Raw genomic sequence first — 27,055 nt, 5'->3', positions numbered from 1 at the left:
TACTAAGCAAGCTAGAGTAAGGCACAACAATTTCTACAGTCAACACCATTTATGGGAGTAGCAATGAATGTCATTGTCACATCCTTCTACCTTTGTTCTCCCAATATTATCATGCACATGGCAGGTGCTCACATCTAGTTTGAAGGAAGGTTTGAGTGTGGTAAACTGCCTTCATGCTTTTTTCCAGATCCATAGTAAAATGTGTGCTAAATTCGGATGGAATGCAAATCCTATGCAATCACAATAACATGGATCTTGTTTACAGAATCCCTCATGTAGGACCACACCACCAACTCTGCATACTCTAACAGAGCAATATTCAGTGAAACTCTGAATGGACAGATGGACCTGTCAATTCAGTTCAATCCCTTTATCACTGCAGGGAGTGACTTCAGGGAATTACTCCAGGGAGTCAATTCTTCAACTGCCCAAATTCAATAGATGTCAGTTCACTCTTGGGCATATGAAATAGTTCCTTTGACATACAATTCCTGTGTAAAGCACAGGACAGTTTCCTTTTACCCCCGTGTTCTACAGACAACATGGATGTGAATGATTCCTCCCCATGAAATAGTCCCCTGTGGTATTTGTATGTAGAGATCTCACTATTTCCCAGGGTTTTGAAGTTGCATAATATAATAGTCTTGTGCAGCTCAGACTACAGCCATGCTCTGCACAAGGAATTCATTTGCAAACATCTAAAAAAAAGCAGTCTGACATGTTTTCCTGTGTACCAAAAAAGGCCTCTGGAGACAAGAATCCAAAGGGGGAAACTTCAAAGATAAAGTCTACTGGGAGGGATTCTTGCTGTACCCCACCTCTCCAGCTGCTGCGGAAGCCTGATTTACTTAGTTACATTGCTTAAGGGGAGTGGCAGTGTAAAACACGGGCTTTGCTTAGGCTATATATGTAGTCAGACAGTGGCCACCATTAGCAGACAAGAGAGAGTCACAGAAAAGCAAGCCAGAAGCTAACAGCAGCTAATCACCCATCACACGTCAGTGCAGTAGCAGTCCACCAGAAAACGCTTTCAGTTCTCGCACTTGCAGCCTCCATCCAGCCTTTGTAGCACATCTGACTGTTCCCCACAACTACTTATCAGTGGAAACAAGGGCCAAGACTGTTTTCCTTCCACTCTAGCATTGAGTGAGGTGGTTAACACATTGGGTTTCTGGCTTTTCTTTTTGCAAACTTAATGTTTGGGTTCTTTTTGAGTGTGAGATTTTTTTTCATGAACTGAGTGACTTCAAGTTATAATCAAGGCAGACTGTCTTTTTTTTTCCTGGCATAGTGCCCCATCTTTTAACTTATGGCCAGGTTGGCTTGCTCTTTATTTTCAGGCTGGAGTGGCCTTTTAAAGAGATTATTTATAATTTTTTAAAAATGTTTTGATGTTAAAAGTCTTGTCTCTCCTTCATAAGGGATGGTGGCACTCTACACTTTCTCCCCTGTGCAGGGTGGTGTCAGCACCAGAGGGGAACTGGCTACATGTCTGTCAAATGTGTTCTTAGCCTTGATGTGTTTGTGCAGTTCTCATGCTCAGACAGACAGAATATGGTGTGGCTCCTGACACATTGGCACTGTTAGCACTATGGATGCAAATAGTCCGACGTCTTTTAAGCTCAGGACAGGTGTAGCATGAATGTTTTTCCTATAGGGGATCTGTAACAGCCTGCAAGAAGACAAAGTGAAAGCCCTACCATCAAAATAACCTTAGGAAATATTATACAGGTAATGCATGATGATATAAATCTCATCAACTACCCTCTCTCAGCTGCCTGTGTTCAAGGTCAGTCTGATATGGTGCAGCTGTGTAACCCTGGATCAGGCTCCTCTGAAAACAGCCATATTGTAAGAAAGAGCTGAAGAAAGAGAAAGAAAAAGAGCAAAATCTTGGGAGGCAGGAGGAAAGGCTGCAGAAAAGGATTATACTGAAGAATAACCATCTTGTAACTACAAAATGGTCAAAGCATGTAGAGCCTCTTGGTGAACTCCAGGCTCTCACGCACCCTCCGAGACATGTCTGCTGGACCTAAGGACACCATTACTTTGGGAATTGGCTAATGTGGGTAACATCAGCAAGGCTCTGCAGGTAAGTACTGCAGAGCTCACCCATCAGCATGGATAGGTTGGATTTGCCCACCTCAAATGACTGCAAAACAACCAGTACTAGTGTAGTGCTACTGTGGCAAAGGCAATCCTCTTTTCAACAGGTAGTGATCACTAGAATGTAAAACGTTGGCATGGAAAGATGGCTGATAGTTCTCAGGACAGAGTATGAAATTCAGTTGTCCAAATTCTACAGTTTTGTACTCACTATTGGTATGTGTAATGTAGTGCAACGTAATCCCATCTCTAGTTTCCTCAGCCCATAACCGCTGGTCTGTATGAAAGGGATTAACCTAAACTGTGAATATCATGCAAACAGCTGCCTGAGGGAGGTATTGGGAAATTTCCATTCTCTGCTGATCAAGAAGCACGAGTTGCTTTAACATGGCATGACCAATCCATTCAAGCAAGAGTTTACCTAACCCTGCAACAGGCCTCCTCATCATTGGCTCTCAAGCAGCACAGCAACAGAAGACAACACATTTCTGCAACACACATCAATTAATTAAATATGTCAAAGTGAAACAAATCACCCCCTAGAAATTTCAGTTTGAGAGGTGAATTTCTGGTAATTGAGTCTTGTTCTTGTTCCATATACTACAAAGAGCAAAGCATTCCCAAGAGAAGAGAGGGTATGTTACATCATGCAGTTTCTTGTAATACATGGTAATAACACTGTCCATTATAACCTGAACATGGTGCCTTTTCAAAAGAACACTGAGGTTTTCACTTTTCTAAAAAATCTGCCACAGTTTGTTAAGCAGTTTGAGTATGCTTTAACTATAGGACAGTGGGATTTCCCCTTGTAACTGCTGAACAGATTTGCTATAATGAGGATAACTCTGCTCCGAAGGAACAGTCACTCAAAAGCTGAGATAATGCAGAACATGCCATATTAAGCTATGCTTATTGCTCAAACTGAAGAGATTTTGTAAGACTCAGTTCAAATGCATGCATCAGTTGTAAGCAACTACAACTTACTCCTATGACTGCTAATCAAAGGAAGGTATAAGGCTTAATGGGGCCCGCTGCCAATTGTTCTTGAGTTTGGTTTTTTTTAACTAAACCCACATTGTTAACTGTTAAGTACCTACGTAGGCTGGTGATCACAGTTAGATACAGAGAATAGGAATACAAGATCCCTCATGTATAGGTACCTAAAATTCAGATGCAAATACAGTTAAATGATGGATCTTAGTTACATTACATTACTTGTTCCTTTGGCGAAGATTTTTTAAATATCATTGAAAAAAACCCTAAATGCAGACTCAGAAGCCTAGTGTTAAGCTCCTGACTTTGCAAATGTTAGTCATTTAACTGAGCAGTAAGATCAGTATTTGTGAGGCTTACAGGTTGTTGTAATAATTGTAGAGTTGAGGGGACTTTAAAATCGAGGAAATAGGCAGGAAAAGTGCTAAGTCAGTAAAGTTCCAATAATATTGTTGATTTTAAAAATAGACTGCAAATGCTAAAGCCTTTGTTTACTCCACTGAAATTAGGAATATAACTGAGGTGTCTATGTTAGACCATTATGAAACCTGGGATCTTTGTACAGCAAAGAGTAAGATTCAAAGATGGGTCAGGCCTGAAAAAGTCTGAATGACCTCTGGAGATCTCTCTCCCTCTCTAATTGTTATATAGATAAATTAAGGTAATTTTCTAGGCATTACCTTGGGTTAAACACCTAAAATTAAGTGAAATTCCCATTTCAAAAGGATAGATAGTAGGTAGCAGGTAATCGGATCAAACTCAACAATGTCGAAGGACAGAGTAGCATATGTGTTTCTGGATATTAGTAATGATTGCAGAATGTTAACTGCAGTCTAAAGGACTTTTAATCTGTTTGTCTGGAAAAAGTGTTTGCTTAACATAGCCATTTGATACTACAAATAGCAGCAATTTAGTGTTTTCCTCCATGCAAGACAAAAACAATGATAATGAAGCAGCTAATAATACCCTTGAACAGATTGTTTCAAATTTTTTTCACTTGAACTGCCTTTTAACTTAAAGCTGAATAACGGATCTCAGGCATCAGGTTGAGACAGTTCCAGTGTGAAACATGTATTCAGATAAGATTCAGTTTAAATTAGTCAACATTTAGATGCTGCTGCAATATCATATGTATTTGACTTATTTTCCTTTGTTCCTAGAACAAAAAAATCTTTATCTTGAATTTCTTTTCCAAAGCCCCCATGGATTATCTATGAAACTTCAGACTCTCTTGAAGATAAGGTGTAGAAATATGAAATTTTGTGCACTCTTTAGTAAAACAATTTCTTTCTCAACTCACTTGGAATTTCAATGTTTAGCAGATTGCCCCATCTTGACCTGAGAATCAGTGTTAGGATACATACGGAATTTAATACTGCATTCTTTGCCTCGGATCAGTAAAATCCCACTTAAACCTCCTCCTTCAAACCAGTTGTGAAGGAGGATGTTTTGAAGGTTATTATAAGTCTTAGATCCTATAAAATTTTGGCAAAACAGACTTTTCCTGCATGACTCAGCAAGATCATTTTATAAATGTATTATTTTTCTTGCATGTACCGGGTCAGAAGTCAATGCAATGATCATACATAAAACAGAATTCCTTGGCTGTGAGTTTTCAGTCTAATGTGTAAATGACTGATTTGTGTTTTTTTCTTAACTGTATGCTAGTATACTGTTATCTGAAATGGAAGTACATCAAAACAAACATGGAGCAAACCACAGCTAAAGATTTGTCCCCACAGATTTAGAAAATACATGTAGTGAAATGATGAAATGCTTGTAAGAATGTCAAAATTCATTTAATTCCATCTTTTTATAGTTTCTTAATTCTAAAGAATGGCAACACACAGAATTTTTATTCAGGTTTTGGCTTACTTGCTACGCATCCAGTACTGCTTTAAAATCCTTTCTTTAACCCCTGAACTGATTGTATTTGTGGAATCCACCCTGCAAAGGAGAATGCTGTCTGCAGCACTGAAGAGATTTTGAAGAAACACTGTTCTGTGATCTAGTATGGTCAATGCACTGTGAGTGCAGAAACTTGAAAACCAGTGTTCAGGATTGAGTAAATACTCTTGTGCTGCACAAGGGGCTATCTCTTTTTTTGTTCTGTGTTTGTCAAGAATGATAAAACAAATTGTGACATCCTTTCAGATGTTTGGCACATTATATCAATGGCTTGCCTCCACATGTTATTTTTCTTTTAATTTTCCACTGTCCAAAAAAAGCTTATATTAACATACTCCTGAATTAGCATATTTCTTAAAATATAGACTAGTGCATGTGTAACTTATAATAAAGTACTCTTCAGTTACACGAGTTTGTACTCAGGAAATGTAATCAGCCCTCCAATAAATAAAGAACATGGCTCAGATTTTCTGCCCAAGTGATGGCCCATTTTTGCTGCTTGAGATGTATGAAGATGCCAGAATGTGACAGTAGCTGCCAAAATAAGAATTCTCCCAACGAAGCCAGAGCAGGAGGAACAAAAATGGTGAAAACTGGCGAAGACTACCCATTTGCCAATTGCTTCTCTGACATCCCCACAAACACTGCAGGATGTTAAGAAATGAAAGGGTCAAATTTATTTTTCCCAGTGGCTTGTTATCTCTTATCCAGCTGTTGTAAACTATAGCGATTGGTAGACCACTCTAACACATTTTGGGCCAGAATAGTTCCAGTCTGAAAATCCGCCATAGATGTTGTCACCAAAAATAAAAAGTCCATTTCTTGGAAAATCTCCATGTTTCTAATTTAGCTGAAAATATCTCTCACCAAACTTTTCTAGCTGTATAATCTCAATCTAATATGTCGGTACATGACATACAGTTGCTTTATACTCTTCCATCTTCTCAGGTTTGTGTCTAATAGCAGAAAATTTTCCACCTATATTGTTCAGTCCCAGAAGCAGAACAAAAAAATCTTACGCTTTCTAGGTAATTCTCTGAGAATATCAATGGTGTAATAGGACACCTCTGAGCAGGACACGAGAGAACCTCTATACTGTTATGAAAATATATTGATACTCATTAATGAAAATATTTACCATGTGTGTCATAACGACACAACCTTAATTACCGAGATTTTATGCAAAAAATCCATACCTACAATTCATCCAGTATTATTACCATGTATTAATATAAGATTCAAAGGAAAGACTGCCTTGTTTTCTGACAACAGAATAGAAAATGCATGCTTAATTCCCACTTTTCTGCCTATGTTTTAACAAGCTATTTAAATGCCCTGGTCCTCAAGTTGCCACTCACAAAATCATTAGCATAATCACCCATTTTACAGATGGACTTTCTAAATAAATGTTCAAATCCTACAGTAGTAATGGTAGTATAAGAATTCATATAAAAAGAACTGTAATGTTAAAATGTATGAAAAACAAGAAACATCAAAAAAGAGGAAAAATTCTGTTCCATAGAATATATATTCTGTTTTATAGAACACTTTTTAGCAGAATTTAAGTGTTTATCACACGGCTTCACTACATTTTTCTAATTCTGAAACATTAGCCTTATAGAATTTTCCTTTGGTTTAGTTCATCCAGTGAGGGAGGAGAAAAAGAATTATATCTTATTAAAATGCTTTCTGCAACAGTGATGCAATTCGATGGTCTTTTTGGTTTTAACTGTTTACTTAAGCACTCAGTCATAATCATTAAGAACTGTTCCAGATTCGTGGGGAAACCCAAAATGGAGGAAGCTGTGGAATTCCTCTCAGAGCTCTCAAACACACTGGTGAGCAAACACGCTTTCCTCTGGAAAGGGGAGGATTGTGGTTTTCCCGGTTCGATGATGATCACTTTTCTCTGACTACTATTAGATCATGCTTTCTAGAGGCAGATCCTTACAGCTCATGATTACACTTCTGAACAAGCAGGAATGTTGCTTTTGGAAAAAATAACCAATTACTGGCATTTTGAAAAAGTAACTTAGGGGTAGGTAGTTCTTAACTTTCCTCTAACCTCAGCCCTCATTTCACACTTCACACCACCACCACACAATAGTCGCAGCACGATTCTCAGGAACAAGAAACAGACACTCACAGTAAAGAGCAGACTGCTGCCCTGTCTGCCTTCATCCTTGGTTCTGAAAAGATTTTGTCAGATGGAAAGTTAAACTGTTTTATTACTCAGACTCCATCTCTTTATCATTTCACATCTATTTAGCAATTTGGGGAATCTTCTAAGTGTATAAAGAAATACACATGGCAGTCTTTATTAAAACATCGGCAAGCTTTTATTGCCTTACAGTTTGGCACTTCACATTGCTTTTGAAGTATGTTTCAAGATACAGTATATATTTGAAAGTTTCTAAAATAGTACCAGATTCTAAAACCTTGGTTTTCTTTAGATGTTTAGTAGGAAACTAAAATAATCCTAAACATTAACTATTCTTAGACTGCAGTTATAAATACTACTTCAATTTATATATTAAACCATTATAAAATAGTAACAAAAGTTCACTTTTTAATTAATTTCCTTCTCAGGAAATCAAGTGTAAATTTGTACTTTTCCAGTGCAGAGTGGCTTTTATTTTTTTTGATATCTGAGTAAAAACTGCATTTTCAAAGCTCCTGATTTAAAATCCTAACAAATCATGACATAGAATTAGTCTATTTATGGCTACAAAAAGCAAATCTCATTATGCAGTAAGTACTAGCTGTTTATAGATCTGACAGTTTGTTGGAAGCCATCCAAAACTATAGTGCTATTATTCCTTAGTAAAATTTAAACAGCTGTGTAGTCATGTAATTCAAAACCCTGGAAGTCTGCTGCAGTGCTTGTTCTACTTCAGTATACCATGAATGCAGGATGCAGCCAGTCACATAAAGGATTCTCTTCACAGAATGAAAGACGTGAACTACAAACCTGAATGCAACCTGAAAGGTCCAAATAGATGAGCTTTTGACAGCCTTTTCCAGTGCCCAGGTACAGTAAACCTTTGTCTGTAAACTTTCTGCAGTGAGCTAAACTCAAATACTGTAAATTGGGGAAGCTGCTTTGCAAAAAAAAAAAAAAAAAACAGAGAGCAAATTATTACAAGGGTATGATACAGAATCAAAAACCAAAATAACATAGGTAAAGTATTCTGACAATTACTGTAAAGATGTTTGATATGAAATAGAATTCTCTCCTTGCTGAAGTTTGAAAGTCCCTTTCTTCTGCTGTATGTTTTCCTCTGCTCCTTGTATTGCGAATTACTGGGGAACAGCACTATCATACAAGATATCTCACCATATGAATACAGTATCATTTTAAAGTTATCTCAACTGCAAAAGCATACTTTTTAAATTAACTGGGATTTCTGTGCGCATACTTTGGAAACTAGTAGACTTTTCAGTGTAAGTTTGCTGGACTGTCTGCCACTGATTTTACAAGCAGTGCCTGCTGGAAATGAAAACTAGAATTCTATCAAAGGACGTTAAAAGAATAAATGTACAGTTAGAACTTCTCAAGTCTCAACCTCTCGATTATTTAGAAGAATGCTATTAAAAGAATCTGAAAAATCGAAAGAGATACAAAAGGGAATTATCCAAAAGTGAACATCCAGTGTTAGGTTTTGCTCAGTTCTTTTGGAAAACTTTTCTTTATACTATATGTCAATTAAAAAAAAGCAAACTAAGTGGAAAATGTTAATCAACAGCCCTCTGTAAAGCAAGAATCTATACTCTGAATATACTTGAGTTTCCATCTGCAGCTTTGGTTTATAACATACTGCAAACCATTCATTTTACTGAACTACATTTCTAACTGGAATAAATAACAATTGCCACAAGCACCACAAATGAAAGCATACAGAAAATCAAAACGTAGAATTAGGACCTACTGCTCTGGTAGACATTTAGTTGTAGGGAGATGCAGTTCTGCAAGTCAGCAAAAGTAGGCATTTTGAAGAAAGATAGGAACACCCACTGAAGACTGCTTAAGGAGTGGCATACATTTTTGAACTGACTTTATACTTTCAATATAAAGTGAGGAAACATGTTAACTTAACTGAATACACACAAAAAAGAGATAGGAAGCTGGAAAAAAAAAGTTTATTGTAAAAAAAAAAAAAAAGAAATTAAATTTAAGATTAAATTTCATGAAAAAAAAGACACAGCTTGCATCAGAACCAGATATTAGAATATAAGGGCATGTGTTTGCGGTGTGGGTTGGTTTTTTTTTTAATGGAAACATTTAATTCATATTAAATACAGAAATAAAAGTATCCTTCTTTGTAGAATAAGCCTTTTGGCATTTCAGTGACATATTCCACAGAAATGAGTGGGGAAAATCAAACTCAGAGAGAGCATGCTTCCAAACTTACCTGACAAAACAGATAATAAATTAAGAGACTGGTTCTTATACTCTGGCAGGTCTGAGTGTTTTTAAAGTATATGTTACAACAAGGTTGCACAAATTAAGACACAGGGAAGCCTTTCTTACTGCATTTTGAAGAGTATGATCAAAACCTTCCAGTAATTTTGAAGAGACACTGATTTTCTTTACAGGTCATATGACTAATTTTTATGATCTGTGAGTTTTAACACATGCCTTCTTCTGCCATTTTTAAAGTGACAGCTTTCTTAAAACTTAAGCTTGAACACACAGACTACTAAAAATCCTTGGTGTTACAGCTAAATTCTGCAGAAATTCTGTCATATTGGTTTTTCAATTAATTTTGGCATTAGCAATCTCAGAATCATTGTTTTAAAGCAATCTGATAAAATCATGTTCTGACATTTATTCCTGACAGACAATATTCCTGTCTACCATACGCAACAGAACTTGTCAGAGAGAAGTTTTAGCTGATGATCTGTGTTGTGTAATATGGAGGTTAAAATGCTCATATGGAACAGTAGGAGAGAATAAAACATTACCAAACAACTCTGAGCACACTCAGCCTGCACTTCACTTATTCCTTGTTCCAATAACAGACATCTGGTATACAACAGCAAACTTCATGTACAGTATTATGAAATGCAATACTGCCACCTCTAGAACCCTGTATTAGTCACCTTGTGGGGACTTGTGGTGAGCTAATGCTTTTTGAGATGGCATTTGAAATGTTTATGAAATTTGTCTGCTATCAGTATCTTCAGAGGACAGCAACTTTTTGTACATCCCCATAGTCTCAGAAACAATGAGCTTTGCTTTTTGTCCAAACATTGTCAATAAAAATGGTGGTACTTTATGGTTTTACATCAGAAGCATCATGTGTGACTGGGAAAATTTCTTACTAGTGAGGTAAAAGTTAACTACAAAATATATTTTGTCAGCAGAGAATTTTTCTTTTTGTTTTAAACATTTTATTGCATTGAAAGCTTCACCTACCCTGGAGAATTCTGCCTTGTGTACATACTATTTACGCATCAAAACAAATGAACAGTTCTGACTTTTGGTGGCAACAGCACACTCAGGTAACCAGAATAACATATGCTGAGATTACCTATAGAACAGCTGTTCCAAACTTCAACAGAAGTATATGGAAATTTAAAAAGACGAAATATCGGCCAACATGGAGAAAACACACATTATGAAAAGAATAAACTTTGCCAAAGCATATGAGGATATGGCATTATAGACTAAAAAAAAATTCAAATGTATTATGTAAATGCCAAAGAAAAACATGTTTCTGGACTGTGTGGGGCTGCTGTTGAAAGGACACATTTGTTTTCTTCATAGGAAAGAGAAACAGTGTATAGCTATCTTCAAATCTATATACATCTTTGTGATGGCTGTGGTCGTGGACCAGCATGTTTCTTTTCCTTTATGGCAGATTTTAATGCAGCAATTCTACCTACCAGGCAGATTCCGAATCTTATGGATAAACACATTTAAAACAAGAATAGCAGACATCTGTACAAATATAAATTCTTTGCCGTCAGCTCAATGATCTTCCAAATAAGAGTTTGGAATAACTCTTTCTTTTGTCACACAAGGCCTTAGCCCACACAATACACCTATCCACAACCCTCTCTTACAAAATAAATTTTTAAGAACATATCTAACTTGCAAACTTCTTGTGTCGTCATGAGTAACTGGACATGCCCAAGAAATTTTTAGCTAGCATGGTCTTTTAAAAGTTTCTGTAAAACTGTGAAATATACAGGTTAATCTAGTATATATTTTTAATTATACTAAAAAAAAGAGCTGCTATCTAAATCAATGGTGTGGAGCATTTTTTTCATTTTGTATAGCAGACAGAATCCTGTATATCACTCAAAAAGAGTATTTCTACTACATATGCCTCTAAGTTTCCCGCAAGATTAAAACAAATACACTTTTGTATTTGTTTAATTTTACCTTGACAATAGTCGTAGTGTTCCATCAGTAATATCTGTATACGACAGATTTAAATAGAGAAGAGCTCTGCAGCCTTCTGATATGAGTCTCATTGATTCATCCTGAATAATAAAAAAAAATCTAGAAGTACATTCAAATTATATTTGTATTCAATTATCTCACATTTTTATGTGGAGTAACAAGGGGAAAAAATATTAATAAGTATCTTTAAAACATCATCATAATTTTTATAAATCACAGCCGTTTTCTTTGGAAGCCTCAAAGTTTCTACTGAGAGACATGTGATGCTACTGTTACTCACTTGAAGTATGGTAATTTTAATAGTCCAATTCAAGGAAACATTATACACTATACAGATCTACGGAGCACAGGGGACTTTTCACATGATTGAAGGTTAGCACATGCTTACGTATTTTGCTAAACCAAGATTCTTGTTAGCCAACCCAAGTATCTAAAACCACTGGTGAATTTTCTCCATAAACTCTGGTACACTTCTCTAACCGGTAATATCATTTACAAAATGCTTCCTGTTTAGTTCTACTCTCTAGGTGGAACATTAGGCTTGAGTAATTATAAGGTCTCCATGTTTTATTGACCTGCAAAAGTGGTACTGCCTATACTGTTCTATATATCATTCCATTAGAATATAATGGGAACAAATCTCCTAGTATGAAGAAAGTTTCACAATAATATATGTCAATATAACAGAAAAGCAAAAAGCCAGCACTTATATAATACCAGCACTTATAGTAGATGAGTGTGTATCTTGCCATGTTGTAGCCACATTTTCACTATTCAGTTATCAAGCAAAAGGACTATCAAGGTAGCTGGAAATTCAATACCAATCAACTTTAAGGAGGACAGTTTGTGCTTTTGAAATTCCTGCTGCAAAGTTTGTGAGAGAGGTGTTATCAGTAAAAATCGGTATGTTGACAGAAGATAACCCTAACCTGAAGAGAACTGAAGGCACAGGATGTGGTGAGAAACCATTGGGGAGATAGCATGATGGAAAAAACTCTGACACCTTCCACGTGAAAGCAGCACAACCAGGGGTCCATCTCAAGTGAATGCAAACACTTGTACTATGGGAATCAACCAGTAGGGATAAAAGTCCTTAGGTGCAGAGCTATGATTTCATTTGGATTCCAGAGATGCAAAGGGGTAGCGTACACAAGTGGAAGGCTGCAATTAATGGTTATAGAATATTTGGGAACAACAACCCAGGAAGGTGAGGACAGGTGGCATTCTACGCAAAGTTATGCCTAAATGCGTGGAGCTTTGCACTGAATGGGTGACAAGTCAGTCGAGAGCTTATTTGTAAGGATTAGAGGCTAGACCTATGAGGATTACATTGTGGTAGGTATCTGCTACAGACTGCTTGGTGAAGAAAAGACGTAGATGAAACCTTTGGGCAGCTGAAGGAAGCCTTACAATTGTCTATCCTCATTACTCATGAGAGACTTTAACCACTCTGCTGGAAGAACAACATGGCTGGGCACAAACAATCCAAGAGACTTCTAGTGTTGAAGACAGTTTCTTGATCCAGGTCACTGATGAGTGGTCTACAGAACATGTTCTTCTGGACTTGTTTTGCAAACAAGGCAAAACTGGTCAAGGATGTGAAGAACCAGAGTGACTTTGGTTACTGCAACCATGAAAATCAGGAGTTTAAAATCCTGAGAGAAGAAAATTGGACGCATTGTAGAAGAAAAAACCTGAATTTGAGAGCTTAGAAAGATCTCATGGTAGACAGCCCTGGAGGACAAAGGGGCCCAGGAGAACTGGTTGATCTTCAAGGACAAAGTACTCAATGACATTTTTGCCTTAGCTTTTACTGCTAAGGCTTGTCTTAAGGCTTTCCAGGTGCCTCCCAGGAGCCTAGTAGCAGAGTCTGTGGGAATGAAGCAATACCTATGGCAGAAGAAGATAATGTCATGGAGCACCTGAGGAAATGGGATGAGATAGGATGCATCCAAGAGTACTAAGAAAGCTGACTCCTGTCACTGAAAAGTTTCACTCATTTTTGAAATGCCAATCAGGTCGTGGCAATCAGAGGAGATTCCTGATGTCTGGAAGATAGGAAACGTCACCTCCATTTTCAGGAAATGGAACAAGGAGGATCCAGGAAACTACTATATGTAGCAAATCCTCCTTGAAGTCCTGTCCAAGCACATGGAGGATGAAAAAGTGATAGTGAACAGCCAGTGTGGATTTACCAAGGGCAAGGCATTCCTCAATAACGTGATAGTTTTCTATGATGAAATTACCGGATCTATGGATAAGGGGAGAAACACGGTTGTTATGTATCTTGACTTCAGTAAGGCCTTCAACACAGGACACAGTATCCTTCACAGCCAAATTGGTAAAATAAATGCTGGATAAGTGGACTTCAAGGTGAGTGAAAATTTGTCCAGACTGCCAGGCCAAAGTGTTGTCACCAATGGTGCTCAGTCCCATTGGTGGCTTGTGGCAACTGGCATCCCTCAAGGGTCAATATGGGAGCCATTACTGTTATATGTCTCTATAAATGGGAACAGAGTACATGCTCAGCAAATTCACAAATTATTCCAAACTGGGAGGAGTGTCAATACACTGTAGTCTATTTTCAGAGAGATTTAGGCTGGAAAAATGGGCAATAGCATCCTCATGAAGTCCAACAAAGGAAAATGCAAAGTCCTCCATCCGGAATGGGATAACCCCATGCACCAGTACAGTCTAGACACTGGACAGAAAGCAGCTATGAAACACACTGACCTGAGAGTCCTGGTCAATAACAATTTCAATGTCAACAGTGTGCCCTTCTGAAAAAGGTGGCCAACTGCATACTAGGCTGTGTTGGCATAGTGTAACCAGCAGGTCCCTGCTGGCCCATGAACCAGGCCCTGGAATCACCCAGGGATGTTCTTGCTGGTACATACCAAACGTGTATTAGCAAGCATGATAACAACCAAACAGAACGGACAGTTATGAAACAGTGTTTGAGTCTTTACAATTTGGCAAGACCTGGCCCTCTTATGCCTTTATGCAGGAACCTACAATCAACATGATCCTTAAGAAGCATATAGCCTCTAAATATTACGCTGTAATTATAATATCATAGCAAGTATCATGTTATGTAGCAAGATAATTCTACAGTGTTACTCAAAGAACTTCATAATAAAATATATCTTTATCCTTGTAGCTGGTGTAGCAAAGAAAATTATATAATCTGTGAAAACAGTGAGAACAAGATATTTGGCAATAAATCTAATATCAACATAGGACAGAGATGAAGATATATGTAAAGCAGAACCAAAACAGAGTATTATAATAAATTAGAACCTCATGATTCTTCTGCAGCTCTTGCCTCTTTAACTTGACCGTCATATGCCATTTTTGAATTAGGTTCATAAGCTGTAGTTTATCAGTGGTAATTTTTAAAACCTTGTGTGTAAACATTGGCATGTTTCTGGGCTAGGCCCTTGATGTAAATTTCACTCCAAAGACAACCAAACTATAAAAAATTATTTGTTTATGTACTTCACACTAGAAATAGCCTATAAATGGATGTATACATTATATGAATCTATTAAGAACCATAATTTTTTTTAAAATTGATTTTATTTTTAGATTGATTTTATTATTAGAAAAATTTGCACATACCGGTGTAATTTCTAAGAAATCTAATTAAAGCAGAGTCAAACACTGGTTTTCCATCAGAGAAGAGCAATGCAAAAACATTAAAGAGAATTAATGGAAGGAAGATAAAACTGAAAATGTTAAAGAATAGACAAATATATAATGGTGATTGCATACTTAGACACCTTTCAAACAAAGGCTCACACAAATATCTTGAAATCTAGTGAGACATTTTTAGAGCTCAAGTGTACTACTGAATGGAGGACTAAAGGAACTTGAAAACGGTATAGAATTATGTCCCTTATGAAGACAGGCTGAGAGAGTTGGGGTTGTTCAGCCTGGAGAAGAGAAGGCTCCAGGGAGACCTTAGAGCGGCCTTCCAGTACTTAAAGGGGGCTACAGGAAAGATGGGGGGGGACCCTTTGTCAAGGAGTATAGTGGTAGGATGAGGGATAACGGTTTTAAACTGAAAGAGGGTAGATTTATATTGGCTATAAGGAGGAAATTCTTTACTGTGAGGGTGGTGAGGCCCTGGCACAGGTTTCCCACAGAAGCTGTGGCTGCCCCCTCCCTGGCAGTGTTCAAGGCCAGGCTGGACGGGGCTTTGAGCAACCTGGTCTGGTGGAAGGTGTCCCTGCCCATGGCAAGGGGGTTGGAACGAGATGATCTTTAAGATCACTTTCAACCCAAACTATGCTATGATTCTATGATTAAAAAGTATTGTTGTTGACAAATATGAACTTAAAAAGACAGAAAAAAACACCCCAGACTGGTGAAGTTTTGAACCCCATTTATTAAAATTAATTGAGATTGGTATAAAATGTTGCCCTGGCACTGTAAAAAACAAATGAGAACTTCACTGAGTATCTCTGAATCCTAGTCAACTCTGTTTTCAAAGTACTTAAGAACACAAGTTTCTACTTCTATCAGCAATATTGCGTACGACAATAACGACATCACTTTAAAAAATCTTCCTTCTTCGTATAAATTAGTTTGTGGGAAAAGTCTGTAGCACTTACATTTAATCCCTGGCATTCAGAGAGATTTAAGTCTTGCAAATTCTTACATTCACCTAAAAATAATTAAAGAAAATCATATTAAAGGTGATCAGTTCAAATTTTCAATGTATGACACAAACATAAGAATTCCTATTACAGATTCAGTCTGCCTAGGCCAATATCCTCCCTGAAACCATGGCCACAGCAGATTACTGAAAAGAAAGTACAAAACCCCAAAATTAGAATACAAAGTTGGAGTAAGATGTCCTGAGGAAATGTCTCTTACACTGCTTCAACTAATGGCTGGCTTAGGAACCAAGCTATTTTCAGTTTTATGTTACCAAAGGACCAGAAAGCTACCTAATTATAGCAATTTGGTGTTAGGAAATGCCAGACAAGTTTTCCACATAGCTTTATCTGTCCTTCCCACCCATATATTATGACACTAGTATCTAATTATATATAAGAACAGTTTTCTCCCTCTGAAAGTAGAGGTGCAGCAATCAGACCAATTGTAGGAAAAGCCCTGCTTATCTTCTGCAGGTATGGAATTTCAGAAAATTTAGCTGCCTGAGACAATCTCTTCTGTATAATCTATTATTTTTAGAAACTCCTGTTTTGCAACGATTGTTGCAATTCTAACAAAATAATGAAAGATCTATGTATGACACTAGAAACAACAAATCCCCTCAGCCAGTATTTTGCCAAATTTGAAGTCTATCCTCCAAGGTAAAGTTGTAAAAGCTCCTCTTAAAGATAGTGATACTTTGTGCCTTAACCTAATCTTCAAAAATAACTGATCTGTCTAAACTGAAATGTAAAAATAGGCCTGATACAGATACCTAATATGGAAAATGCAGTATGAAAGGTTTATAAAGTTAGAAGAAATAAATTTTTAAAAGTCTTTAAAAACATATTTTCAAATCAAAAGCCAAATACATGTTTTCAATTGCAGTTGAGCATTAGTAAAAAATAGATCTGTATATTCTTTTCTATGGGGAGAGTAACTTCACTGATATCCCATAAAAACTCAATGCCTCTTTGAAGAGTAGGACAATACTGACAGAGATTGTACAACTCAAAAGAACCTAACCAATTAAAATCATCCTTGAGGCTGCTAAGCCACAAAAATGACATAGCTCTTACACGATTTTAGCCCTAGCACTAAATGAGACATAGTTATAATTTTACATGTGAATCTATACATGCTACTGAAAACAGCTGCTCTTTTTGGTATTATAGCTGAGTATAATTTAGTTAGCAGACGGCATGTAATATTAGTAAAAAATTACAGTTGAGACCTAGGAGATGGAAAGGAAGAGGAAAGAACATTTCCATAATTATTTATTACCTTTCCTCCCCCAAATTCTTTTTCTGTTTCTGAGCTTTCCTGGATAGAATGAGCTATCACATTACCAGAATGGTGAAGAGTTCAAAACAACACAGAGGACCCCAGTTACGATTCAAGTTATTAAAACACAAGATCAATTTACAGTGACTAGCCTATAGCTGCCAAAAAGTAACGAATAAAATTTCATTTTTCATGTAAGGGATAAAGTCGTCAATGCAAACACTCATTCACACCGTGAACTAACAGTATCTGAATGCAGATAGACAACTGGCAACTACAGGAACAAAATGGGGAACCAATCAATGGGTTTTCAAAGGTAATATTAACGACTAGCCACTAGCCACATGGATTAGGGGGATGAAGTAGCATGCATAGACAGGACTGCTCCATCTGTCTAATGAGTAAAAACTGCACAAATACTGAGAACGCCCTACAGCTGGGATATGGTTTAAACTGATCTACCACTTAGTTTAAAAAGGAAAAAATTCTTTGCTTTCAAAATAATTTTACCTGGTATTAGTTGATTTATTGCACCACCTTTCCTCTAGATAAAAACAAGGTTTTGGAGTCCAAAACAACAGTGTTTTAGAAAGAGAACATCTATGAAATCATCTGCACTCAAGACTGGGATTCAATACTTTCCCAGGTGCTAAGGTCAAAAAGGACTGAGCACAATGCAAAGATGTCCACCAATCATAGAGAAAAAGTAACTAAGTAGTTAGGCCAAACAGCAAAGAATTTTTAAAAAGTTTCAGAAGGAATGATAGTGACTAGCAAAAGTATGAAATTTGTGAGATGGAAAAAAGTTTGAAAGTACAAAAACCTGAGGGGTTAAAATGTTTCTAAGGAAACACAACCTTGTGGCCAAACGTCCCTGAAAATGAAGGAAAAGGGCAATGCACAGGAGTACTATGGGAAATTGAGGAGGGAACATAGGCCAAACAATTACTGAAAATACTGAGGCGATTTTGGATATGGTTGCAGGGAGCAGTCCTTGTCTTCCCCTAATAATAATTCCTAATGATTGTGTTTGGCTTTCTTGGAAAGGCAAAAGCTCCTGGCTTACCCCTCTGTACTCTCCCTCTTCAAGTGGCCAGACCTGTTTGAAGCAGGCCATGGCCAGGACCTGTAGGTTCTCTCTGCACTCTGCCTACGCTCAGATGACATATAGCCTCACAGGCTCTTGCAAAATATTAATTTTGGGTCCTTCTCAAAGCAGTCCAGCCAACATTATCTACCCGACATGGGCCATGAGAGACACTTAGTAGTAGCAGGGCTAGTTATAAATTGGGGCTCAACCTGAAAACAAGTCCACACTTGAGCACAGTCTAAAACTGGGGGTTTCATACGCACTGGATGACTTTCCCTGGTCTGTCTCTGTACATGTTCCAGTGGGTCAACACCCAGAAAGCTAGAAAATACCAGCTTCAGGTTCACCTTCCAGTTGAATTTAAATACAAAGAAGATTCAGCCTCATGCCATCTACTAAATACAAAGGAACCTTCTAACAAAGATCAGTTAGAAATTGGTCCATATAGCTTCCCATGTTTAATCAAAATGAATGACAGTAGACCAGAGACAGTAAAAACGACCAAAAAAATATTAAATCTTCAAAGTATTTGTGAAGCTCCAAGTAGTGTGATGATTGAGTTCTTGATTGAATGATGCATATTATGTACAAGCCTCCATGAAAATGACTGTTTCATCTGTTCTAATGTTTTACTTTTCTTCCAACACAGGGATCCCACATACCCCAGCTGTGCCTCCTCAGATCTGTGCAACACTGATTAAGACTATCCAAAAATTTCAACTGTTCCAGCTGTCACAGAAAATAACTGGGGCCAGCTGAATGTCAGGATGCAAGTAGTTACTATTATACTACTATTTCTTCTTTGTAAAGCATTCGACTGTAGGAAGACAAGAAATAGGAGTTTGAGAAACAATGAAAGGGAAAACATCTTAAGGAAAGCATCTAGCCCTGTTAAGCGCAATGCCGAAGGCCTACCATGTGACATATACACTTATCTTCATGAGAAATACCTAGATTGTCAGGAAAGAAAATTGATTTTTGTGGCACCTGATTGGCCAGAGGATTTAAAACACATGCTGCTAGCAAGAAACAGGATTCGTAAATTGAAGAATAATATGTTTTCCAAGTACAAAGTACTGAAAAGTCTGGATTTACAGCAGAATGATATATCAAAAATTGAGAGTGAGGCTTTCTTTGGTTTGAATAAACTTACCACACTCTTACTTCAGCATAACCAAATCAAGAGCTTATCTGAGGAGATTTTTATTTATACGCCCAGTCTAAACTACCTACGTCTTTATGATAATCCCTGGCATTGCAACTGTGAACTAGAAACTCTTGTTACAATGCTACAGGTCCCAACAAACAGGAATTTGGGAAATTATGCCAAGTGTGTGCACCCAATAGAACTGAAAAATCAAAAGCTAAAGCAGATAAAAGCTGAACAGCTATGTAGTGAAGAGGACAGGCAGGACCCCCAAAACATAAAACAAGAGAAGCCTGAAACTGTCAAACCAGAATTTGATTCCTCTCTTTGCCACATGTATGTGTTTCCTGTACCAACTCTGAACTGCAAAAGAAAAGGTTTGTATCTCTCCTTATAACTGAATTAATTATTTTAGTATCCTTGCTCCCTTACTACATTTATTCACATATTATTTACGGAAAATTAATACTGTGCTAGTATTCACTTTACTTACCTTAACTAAGTAGTCAACTTACTTAGTAGACTTACTAAGTCGACTTAGTAAGTAGTCAACTTAGTCAACTTACTTAGACTAAGTAGTCAACTTAGTCAAAAGTCAACTTACTTTAACTAAGTTGATTGGTTTTCTCTCATAACTACAAGCAAGAAGTAGGATTTCTTTCTGCATTTTACTTCTACTCTGCAGCCCCAATTCTACAGATACTCTTTACTGCTCCAGTATAAGATATCCAACAAAAATCAACAGGAATAAAATTAAGCACATACTTAAGTTACTGAAGGACCAGCACCTCATTAGTCCTATTTTACAACTATAAATATACTGATCAGTCAAATTACAGCTGTGCTAAAATTGTACTGATAGAGAAAAGCACAGAGCGTCTTTTCTTCTTTCCAGTGTACAAACAGGTAGCAACAAAGATAGCCACAATTTTGACAGAAGCAAGCTGTGAAGCAGGACTGGAGCAGCCAGCTGTGCTATGCCCAAACGACGCCCAAACGAACCTGACTGCAAAGGAGAGCCATTGCATCCTCACATTTTCTGTGCAAGATTTCTTCTATGTATGCTTTTGTTCATAAAGAAATACCTCCTCTGTGATCTTCCTCCCAGCATCCAGCAAACATTTCAAACTTGAAGGGCCTTCAAGAAATGTTTTCAGACACTTGGATCCATTACATTCCTAAATCCTTCTCAGGCTCCTAAAAGCCACAGTTAAGCCTTAAGGGTAAACCAGCTGGGGCATACATCAACACAAAAGTGCACATTTATTCATGCTTTATATTTCCCATATTTTATCCCATGATGAAACAAAGCAAACAACAAAACAATTTAGAAGAGAGTCATTCTTTAACATTACAAATCTGAAATAAAAGGCATTACTAGAAGCAGCCAAAATTGGGAGGATTTTTTCCCAACTTTTTGTGAAGCATAGCCTGCAATACAGGATTACTGCAGGATGTTTTGCCCACTTGTATCTTGCAATGCGTTTGTTAAATTTTTTTGCTTTAACAGTGACTTAAATTTAGGTAACAACTCTTGTGTGCCCTTATTCTTGGACCTTAATGCCAGAGAAAAGCTCAGAAGTCAGTATAAGGAGACAATACCTAAACACAAAGAATTAATGATTTCAGTATTTGATTACATGGCTTATCTACTATGTATATCCCAAGAAATGGCTCACATTTTTACTTTTTTCTACCCTATTAAATTCTTTTCTTCTTTCTATGGCTCACTTTTCCCTTTGTTTTACCATGCAGCTACGACATCCTTTTTATTAATGATTTATGCTTCTTTACTGGCTAACATTCATTAATTTCTTAATAATCACCAAGCTTACCTTTCCTTGTAGATAGGATCTTAATTATTAGATTACAGATCACAATCTTAATTATCCTTCACAGGATCTTAATTATATCATCATTACCTTATGCCTTCAGTAAACCGTGCTACTGAACAAAAAACTGGCATATATAAGAGAAGACTTTCCAGCTCTCTCCATTTAGTGGTATCAAAGAGAGAGCTGAATACATGAATATACGAAAAAACTTTTGGCAAGAAAAGTGTAACTTTTTTCTCTAAGTTCATAGAAACATTCCATGTGGTCTGGTTTGCTGAAATAGTCACTTCAACCTCTACATGAGTGTACTAGAGGGTACAGGGACTCCCTCCTTCAGGTCAAGAACTAAGTATATCAGTCCAGGACTTCCTGAATGTCTAGCATGGACACACTGAGTATGTTCAATATTATTTAGGAAGTATCAGATCTACTGTGCATATGCCTGACAGCTGGATGCAGATATGCCATGGACTTCTGAACATATGGTAATCTTTGATGAAAGCATTGTACTTAGTGTATTTGCATATGATTACTGTGCAGCAGATGCACAATTTCATTGGAATTTTCATCAGAAATAGGAGTATGCACTCAAAATCCTGGGAAAACCCACATGGACAAGATTTCAGAGTAGAAAAAATGGGCATCAGTTGCCAAACCAGTAAAATGACATGAAAAGTTGCAATCCATTATTGCTTTTCAATTGAGGGGATGGAGTGACAAGCAGTATACCAGCACTATGTATCTGTAAGGATATATGACAAGTCAGCAGCTATCAGTTGATGTCAGAAATCCCATGAAAGAAACGTCTTCAAAAAAAAATATAACCATGTGTATGTTCTCCTTTTTGAAGAACTTATTTATATCTCATCAGACCAGTGATACACCAAATCTTTAAGCACTTCAGAATGAAAATACCCTATGTCCTTGATTCTGTTTTACCAAAAAAAGCAACAAAAGCTGGATGCAAAAGTAACTTGTTTGTTTTTCTGCAAAAGTATTTGTATTTGCAAGAGCAGTTGAAAAAAATCTGCTTTCTAGAACTGCCAAACTCTCCAAGTCTCTAAATTCAAGCATTATTTGCATTCATTTGGTGATAAATAGGCCCTGAAACTTTGACATCTGCACAAGCAGGAAGCACTCCAACCAGAGCAGGCTGGAATAGTTATAATATTTATGTACTTATAATACCAAAGCTCTGCTCAAAATCAGATATAAGGCAGGAAGACTCTGGTATGTTGCTTTAGTCTTGAGAATATCTGATGCAGTAGACATCTTCGGAACTTCAGAAGCACACTGACAACACAGATTTTAGCACAGATCCAGAAACTACTTGCTTTCATTCAAAGATGGTGAAATAAGAGATACCACTAATTTTCTTGTAATAACAGCCCAGGATTAGAACATTCATTGAGTAAAAATAATCCTGGAGATTAGTTTTATTAACATTATCCTGAGAGGATTCAAACCACTGTCTGGACTTCTTCAGAATGTGCCCTTACTACTGGACAAGAAGCTATTCTTTCTGTAACTCTTTTGCATGGAACACTCTAAGGATATGTACACGGATGACTGAGAGGTGCTTGGCTATTTGGTAATGCCAGTGATACAAGTAGGATAGAGAAGTAGATAGACAGAATGACGCTATGCTGCCCACACATATAAGCATTGTAACAAATATAAAGTTTTAAATATTACTAAACCACTACATAACTGTAACTACAGAACTATATATATTACTATAAATACTGTAAAAACTAGCATTTTTATTGCTGATAAAATTTAGAACATTTTACCTTCTGGCAACAAAAGATGTAAGACAGAACACTATAATTTGATTATGGAAGATCTTCACATACCAATGAACATTTTTTTATATAGTTAGTCTGGTTTTATTTTGTTAAATGATCAAGCCCTTCTCACATACTTTTTATTAGTACAGTACTTTCACTACCTACCCTATCCCTATGCACATGAATAGTACAGTTCTATTAAAATAAACATACAAACACAGGAAGAGGCTTTACTATAAGCACTAACGAAGAGAGCAATTTTCACATGAAATTTAAAGATACAGGTGAACAAAGCAATGAAATTCAGAAGTTGAAAAAACATGTTGACACTGGTAGTGGGGATAAAGAGAAAGAAAACAAGAAGCAATGCTAGACTGACAAAACTCTGTGTGGTATGCAACTGTAATACCTAAGCAGTAAGAATAATCTAAAGCTGACACGAGTTATGTCTTTTTCATTTTTTAAGATATAAAGAAAGTTCCAGGTAACATACCTCCAGATATAGTTAAACTTGATTTGTCCAACAACAAAATTAGACAACTACGAGCCAAAGAGTTTGAAGATGTCAGTGAACTGAAGATATTAAACCTAAACAGTAATGGAATAGCTTACATTGATCCTGGTAAGAATAATTTTAAATTTTCTTTCAAAAGTGATTTGTGTTTTATTAATTATAAACTTTGATAATTTCTTTACCAGATATAAATGTAGGAGGGAAAAGGATTTAAAAATCGAGAAGCTGGTGCAAATTTTACCTTTGTATCACTCAATTCAGAGTAAAGCTTTGCACTGAAATATATTAATCTAGGAAGTCAACAAGGAGAGACTGATTTCAGCTGCCCTTTCTTAATACTAAACCAACTAAGTGCAAAAATTTAATTCTGCAGACCGAAGGGTAATAATTTCCAAAAATGTTAAATAGTTTAATGATTTTTTAAATATCTTTGCCAAATATAAGAAAACTTGTCATATAATGAGACTGCTTTTAAATTATAATGGCCAATAAAGTAACAGACAAAGCAAAAGGATTTAAACAGTTTTGGGTTAAAAATCACTACATATAATTGCTCTTAAGTTATATATTATTAGAACTCAAGTGGCCTTGTTGGCAATTTCCTTATCACCTATGTGTATTCAGTTTTTAATTATGAAAGCACATACAAGAAAAGAGAGATAGAAAGTATGATGCGAAAAGTGCCTTCTCTAGTAGTACTTTGGAAGTTAAACAGTAAAGTAGCGATATCAGTAAAATGGTACTTCTGAGATTTAACATTACACAGTCAGTTTAAGACTTCTGCCATGAAAAGTAACAGTATACTTGCAAAAAGTATGAACTACTCTCTGAAATGTGACTCAGAAGCATTACCATGAAGCTCCATGTTTATTATGTTCCATATTTTAAAAGATTAATTTAAAGGTTCTATACCCACACACACAAATACATACATACAAAAACTACTAGCCCTGCACATTGTCCAATACATAATCAATTTCCATATTTCTACTTCAGTATCAGAGCAATAACAGTAGAATTCTATGAGCAAATCAAGCATTTGTTCACCTTCACTGTCCCTATTCTACACTCATGCATGCTCATTAGGTGTGTTGTAACTTTACCAGCAGTACAATTCCCCTAATGTCAATCTGTTTATACCAATATGTCACTTAAGACACGAGCCATATTTTAAAGTCTGCTGTTTGAAAATTCTTTTTTGTAGCCTTTAGCCAAAATATTTTAATAAATGTATAATTATGAAAATATTTTTCCTGCTGCAGATAGGCATGTTTTTCCCTAACCTATCTTTATAAGGTACCAATAACTATTTTTCTATTGACTAGCTGCTTTCTCAGGCCTCAATAACTTAGAGGAGCTGGATCTATCAAACAACAGCTTGCAGAATTTTGAATATGGAGTACTGGAAGATCTTTACTTTTTGAAAATACTGTGGCTGAGAGAAAACCCTTGGAGATGTGACTACAACATTCATTATCTTTTCTACTGGTTGAAGCATCACTACAATGTTCACTACAATGGCCTAGAATGCAAAATGCCTGAGGAATACAAAGGATGGTCTGTTGGAAAATATGTTCGAAGTTATTATGAGGAGTGCCCAAAAGACAAGCTGCCCATTTATCCAGAAACCTTTGATCTGGACAAAGATGATGAGGAATGGGAACGACACAAAGAACAATCAGTTCAAACTGTAAAGAAGCATGGTGTAATTGTCACTGTGATAGGCTAATAAGTCAATTATTTTTTTTTTAGTACATTCAAATATTTGATACTCTGACAAAGAAAAACATGTTGTTTACATTTTTTGTTAATTATACTGATTGTTTGTAGGACTATCTGGCTACAAAGATTTCTGTTTATTGCAGTGAATAATTACAGAATGACATTAGTTATACAGCATCCTTCATCAAGTAATAATAGTCTCTGACAATTTGTTCTGGACATTCTTGTGAAATATTTTGGCAAATGTTTCAAACTGTAAGTAGAAATAGATAGACACAAATGTACATAATGTGGTGAGGAGAAGCTGTCTTATGTATGAACACAGCTGCTTATGTGTTGAGACAGAACTTGCTGCAGGATTGTGACCAAGAAACATTTTTCTTGAATGTATTGACAGTTCTTTGTATCTATCAGTTTCCTGAAATATTCCCAGAAAACACTTCTAAGATTTTTGTATCAGTTTCCTGTTGTTTTATTATATATAAAAAATCAAACTGAAGACTAACCTTAAATACAGTTCTAGAAAATCAGGAGTCGAAGTTGTTATAGTGATTAGAATTCAAACCCAGAAGTTGGGCTCTACTTGCTGATTTACCAGTGTTCCTGCTCAGTCTTGAGTGAATAACTCAGCCTCTGCCTCTTCCGTACCTGAGCTGCCTGAAACCATGAGTAGCCAAGACATGGTTCGTTCCTGAGATCCAGCTCCACATGCTCGTATTTGCCTTGATTGTTTTTTGCAATAGGCAGAGCTGAAATCTTTCTAAGAAGCACTTTAGGTTGTTGTGTCAGTTTGAGGCAGATTACATGACATCACTTCTAGGTGAAGAGGACCACACGAAGGCTCCTGTGGTCTGCATCCAACACGCCAGTGCCCAGACAAACTGAAGGTAAGTATGCTTTTGAGAGCTCACTACAAGTTTGAGACATTCTCAACATCCACCCTCCAGCCAGTTCATTTGTAAAATGCACATTATAGCACCTCCTTATCACACAACGGTCCGTGTGAATAATCATTGATTAAAAACTGTGATTATTCAAATACTATGGTAACAGAGCTGTACAAATGCCCCAGCTAAGTAGACAGTATCTCTAAAGACAGAATTCCTTGCAAGATAACATACTGGCTAAAAGTTCTTTTACAAAAAAGCTGTTTTCACTGTATGACTATTCTTAGCTTTTATATAATAGGTTTTAAATTTTTGTATCAGTTACTATTGAACTAGCAGACCTAGTGCATCTTAAAAACAGATATATAAACCCTTTTTTACACATGGAAAGGACAAGTAACTCCCCAAGCTCACATGGTGGAGACGTAAGAGATGCTGAGTTAAAACTTCAGTATTCCCAGCTCAAGCCCTAGACCAATCTCCTGCTCTTAGATCAGTAAGAAATATATCAGTGCAGGATAGATATTCAGGGCCAAAACTTTAAATATCTATTGGCTATCATGGAAGTAGTTCTGGAACATTCCAGGGAGAAAATTCTCTCTTTTAATGATCTGCACACAATTACAGTGTTTGTGGTTTCCTCTGGTGCTTCAGCCACAAGCCCAAAAGGTCACACATTTTGTTTCAGAAGTGCAATACAAAGCA

The 27,055-nt window shown here is 36.7% G+C and overlaps 2 protein-coding genes across 2 annotated transcripts in view; one reads left to right on the top strand and one right to left on the bottom strand.

Moving 5' to 3' along the window:
- The window catches only part of FBXL13 (F-box and leucine rich repeat protein 13), a 96,288-nt gene that overhangs the window by 34,140 nt on the left and 35,093 nt on the right, over nt 1-27,055 (bottom strand). The window contains exons 10-12 of the mRNA XM_074903379.1: nt 16,036-16,088; nt 11,399-11,499; nt 7,979-8,108 (exon numbers count right to left, since the gene is read on the bottom strand). Of these exons, the coding sequence (XP_074759480.1) occupies nt 7,979-8,108; nt 11,399-11,499; nt 16,036-16,088 (284 nt within the window). The remainder of the gene's footprint in view (nt 1-7,978; nt 8,109-11,398; nt 11,500-16,035; nt 16,089-27,055) is intronic.
- Nucleotides 7,938-25,927, top strand: LRRC17 (leucine rich repeat containing 17). Its single transcript, XM_074903382.1, has 4 exons — nt 7,938-8,038; nt 19,105-19,979; nt 23,694-23,849; nt 25,067-25,927. The coding sequence occupies exons 2-4, from the start codon at nt 19,223-19,225 to the stop codon at nt 25,468-25,470; spliced, it is 1,317 nt and encodes a 438-aa protein (XP_074759483.1). The 5' UTR covers nt 7,938-8,038; nt 19,105-19,222; the 3' UTR covers nt 25,471-25,927.

Source organism: Athene noctua, chromosome 3 (genome assembly GCF_965140245.1).
Source record: "Athene noctua chromosome 3, bAthNoc1.hap1.1, whole genome shotgun sequence".
Lineage (NCBI taxonomy): Eukaryota > Metazoa > Chordata > Aves > Strigiformes > Strigidae > Athene > Athene noctua.
This window is presented reverse-complemented; position numbering and strand designations above follow the sequence as displayed.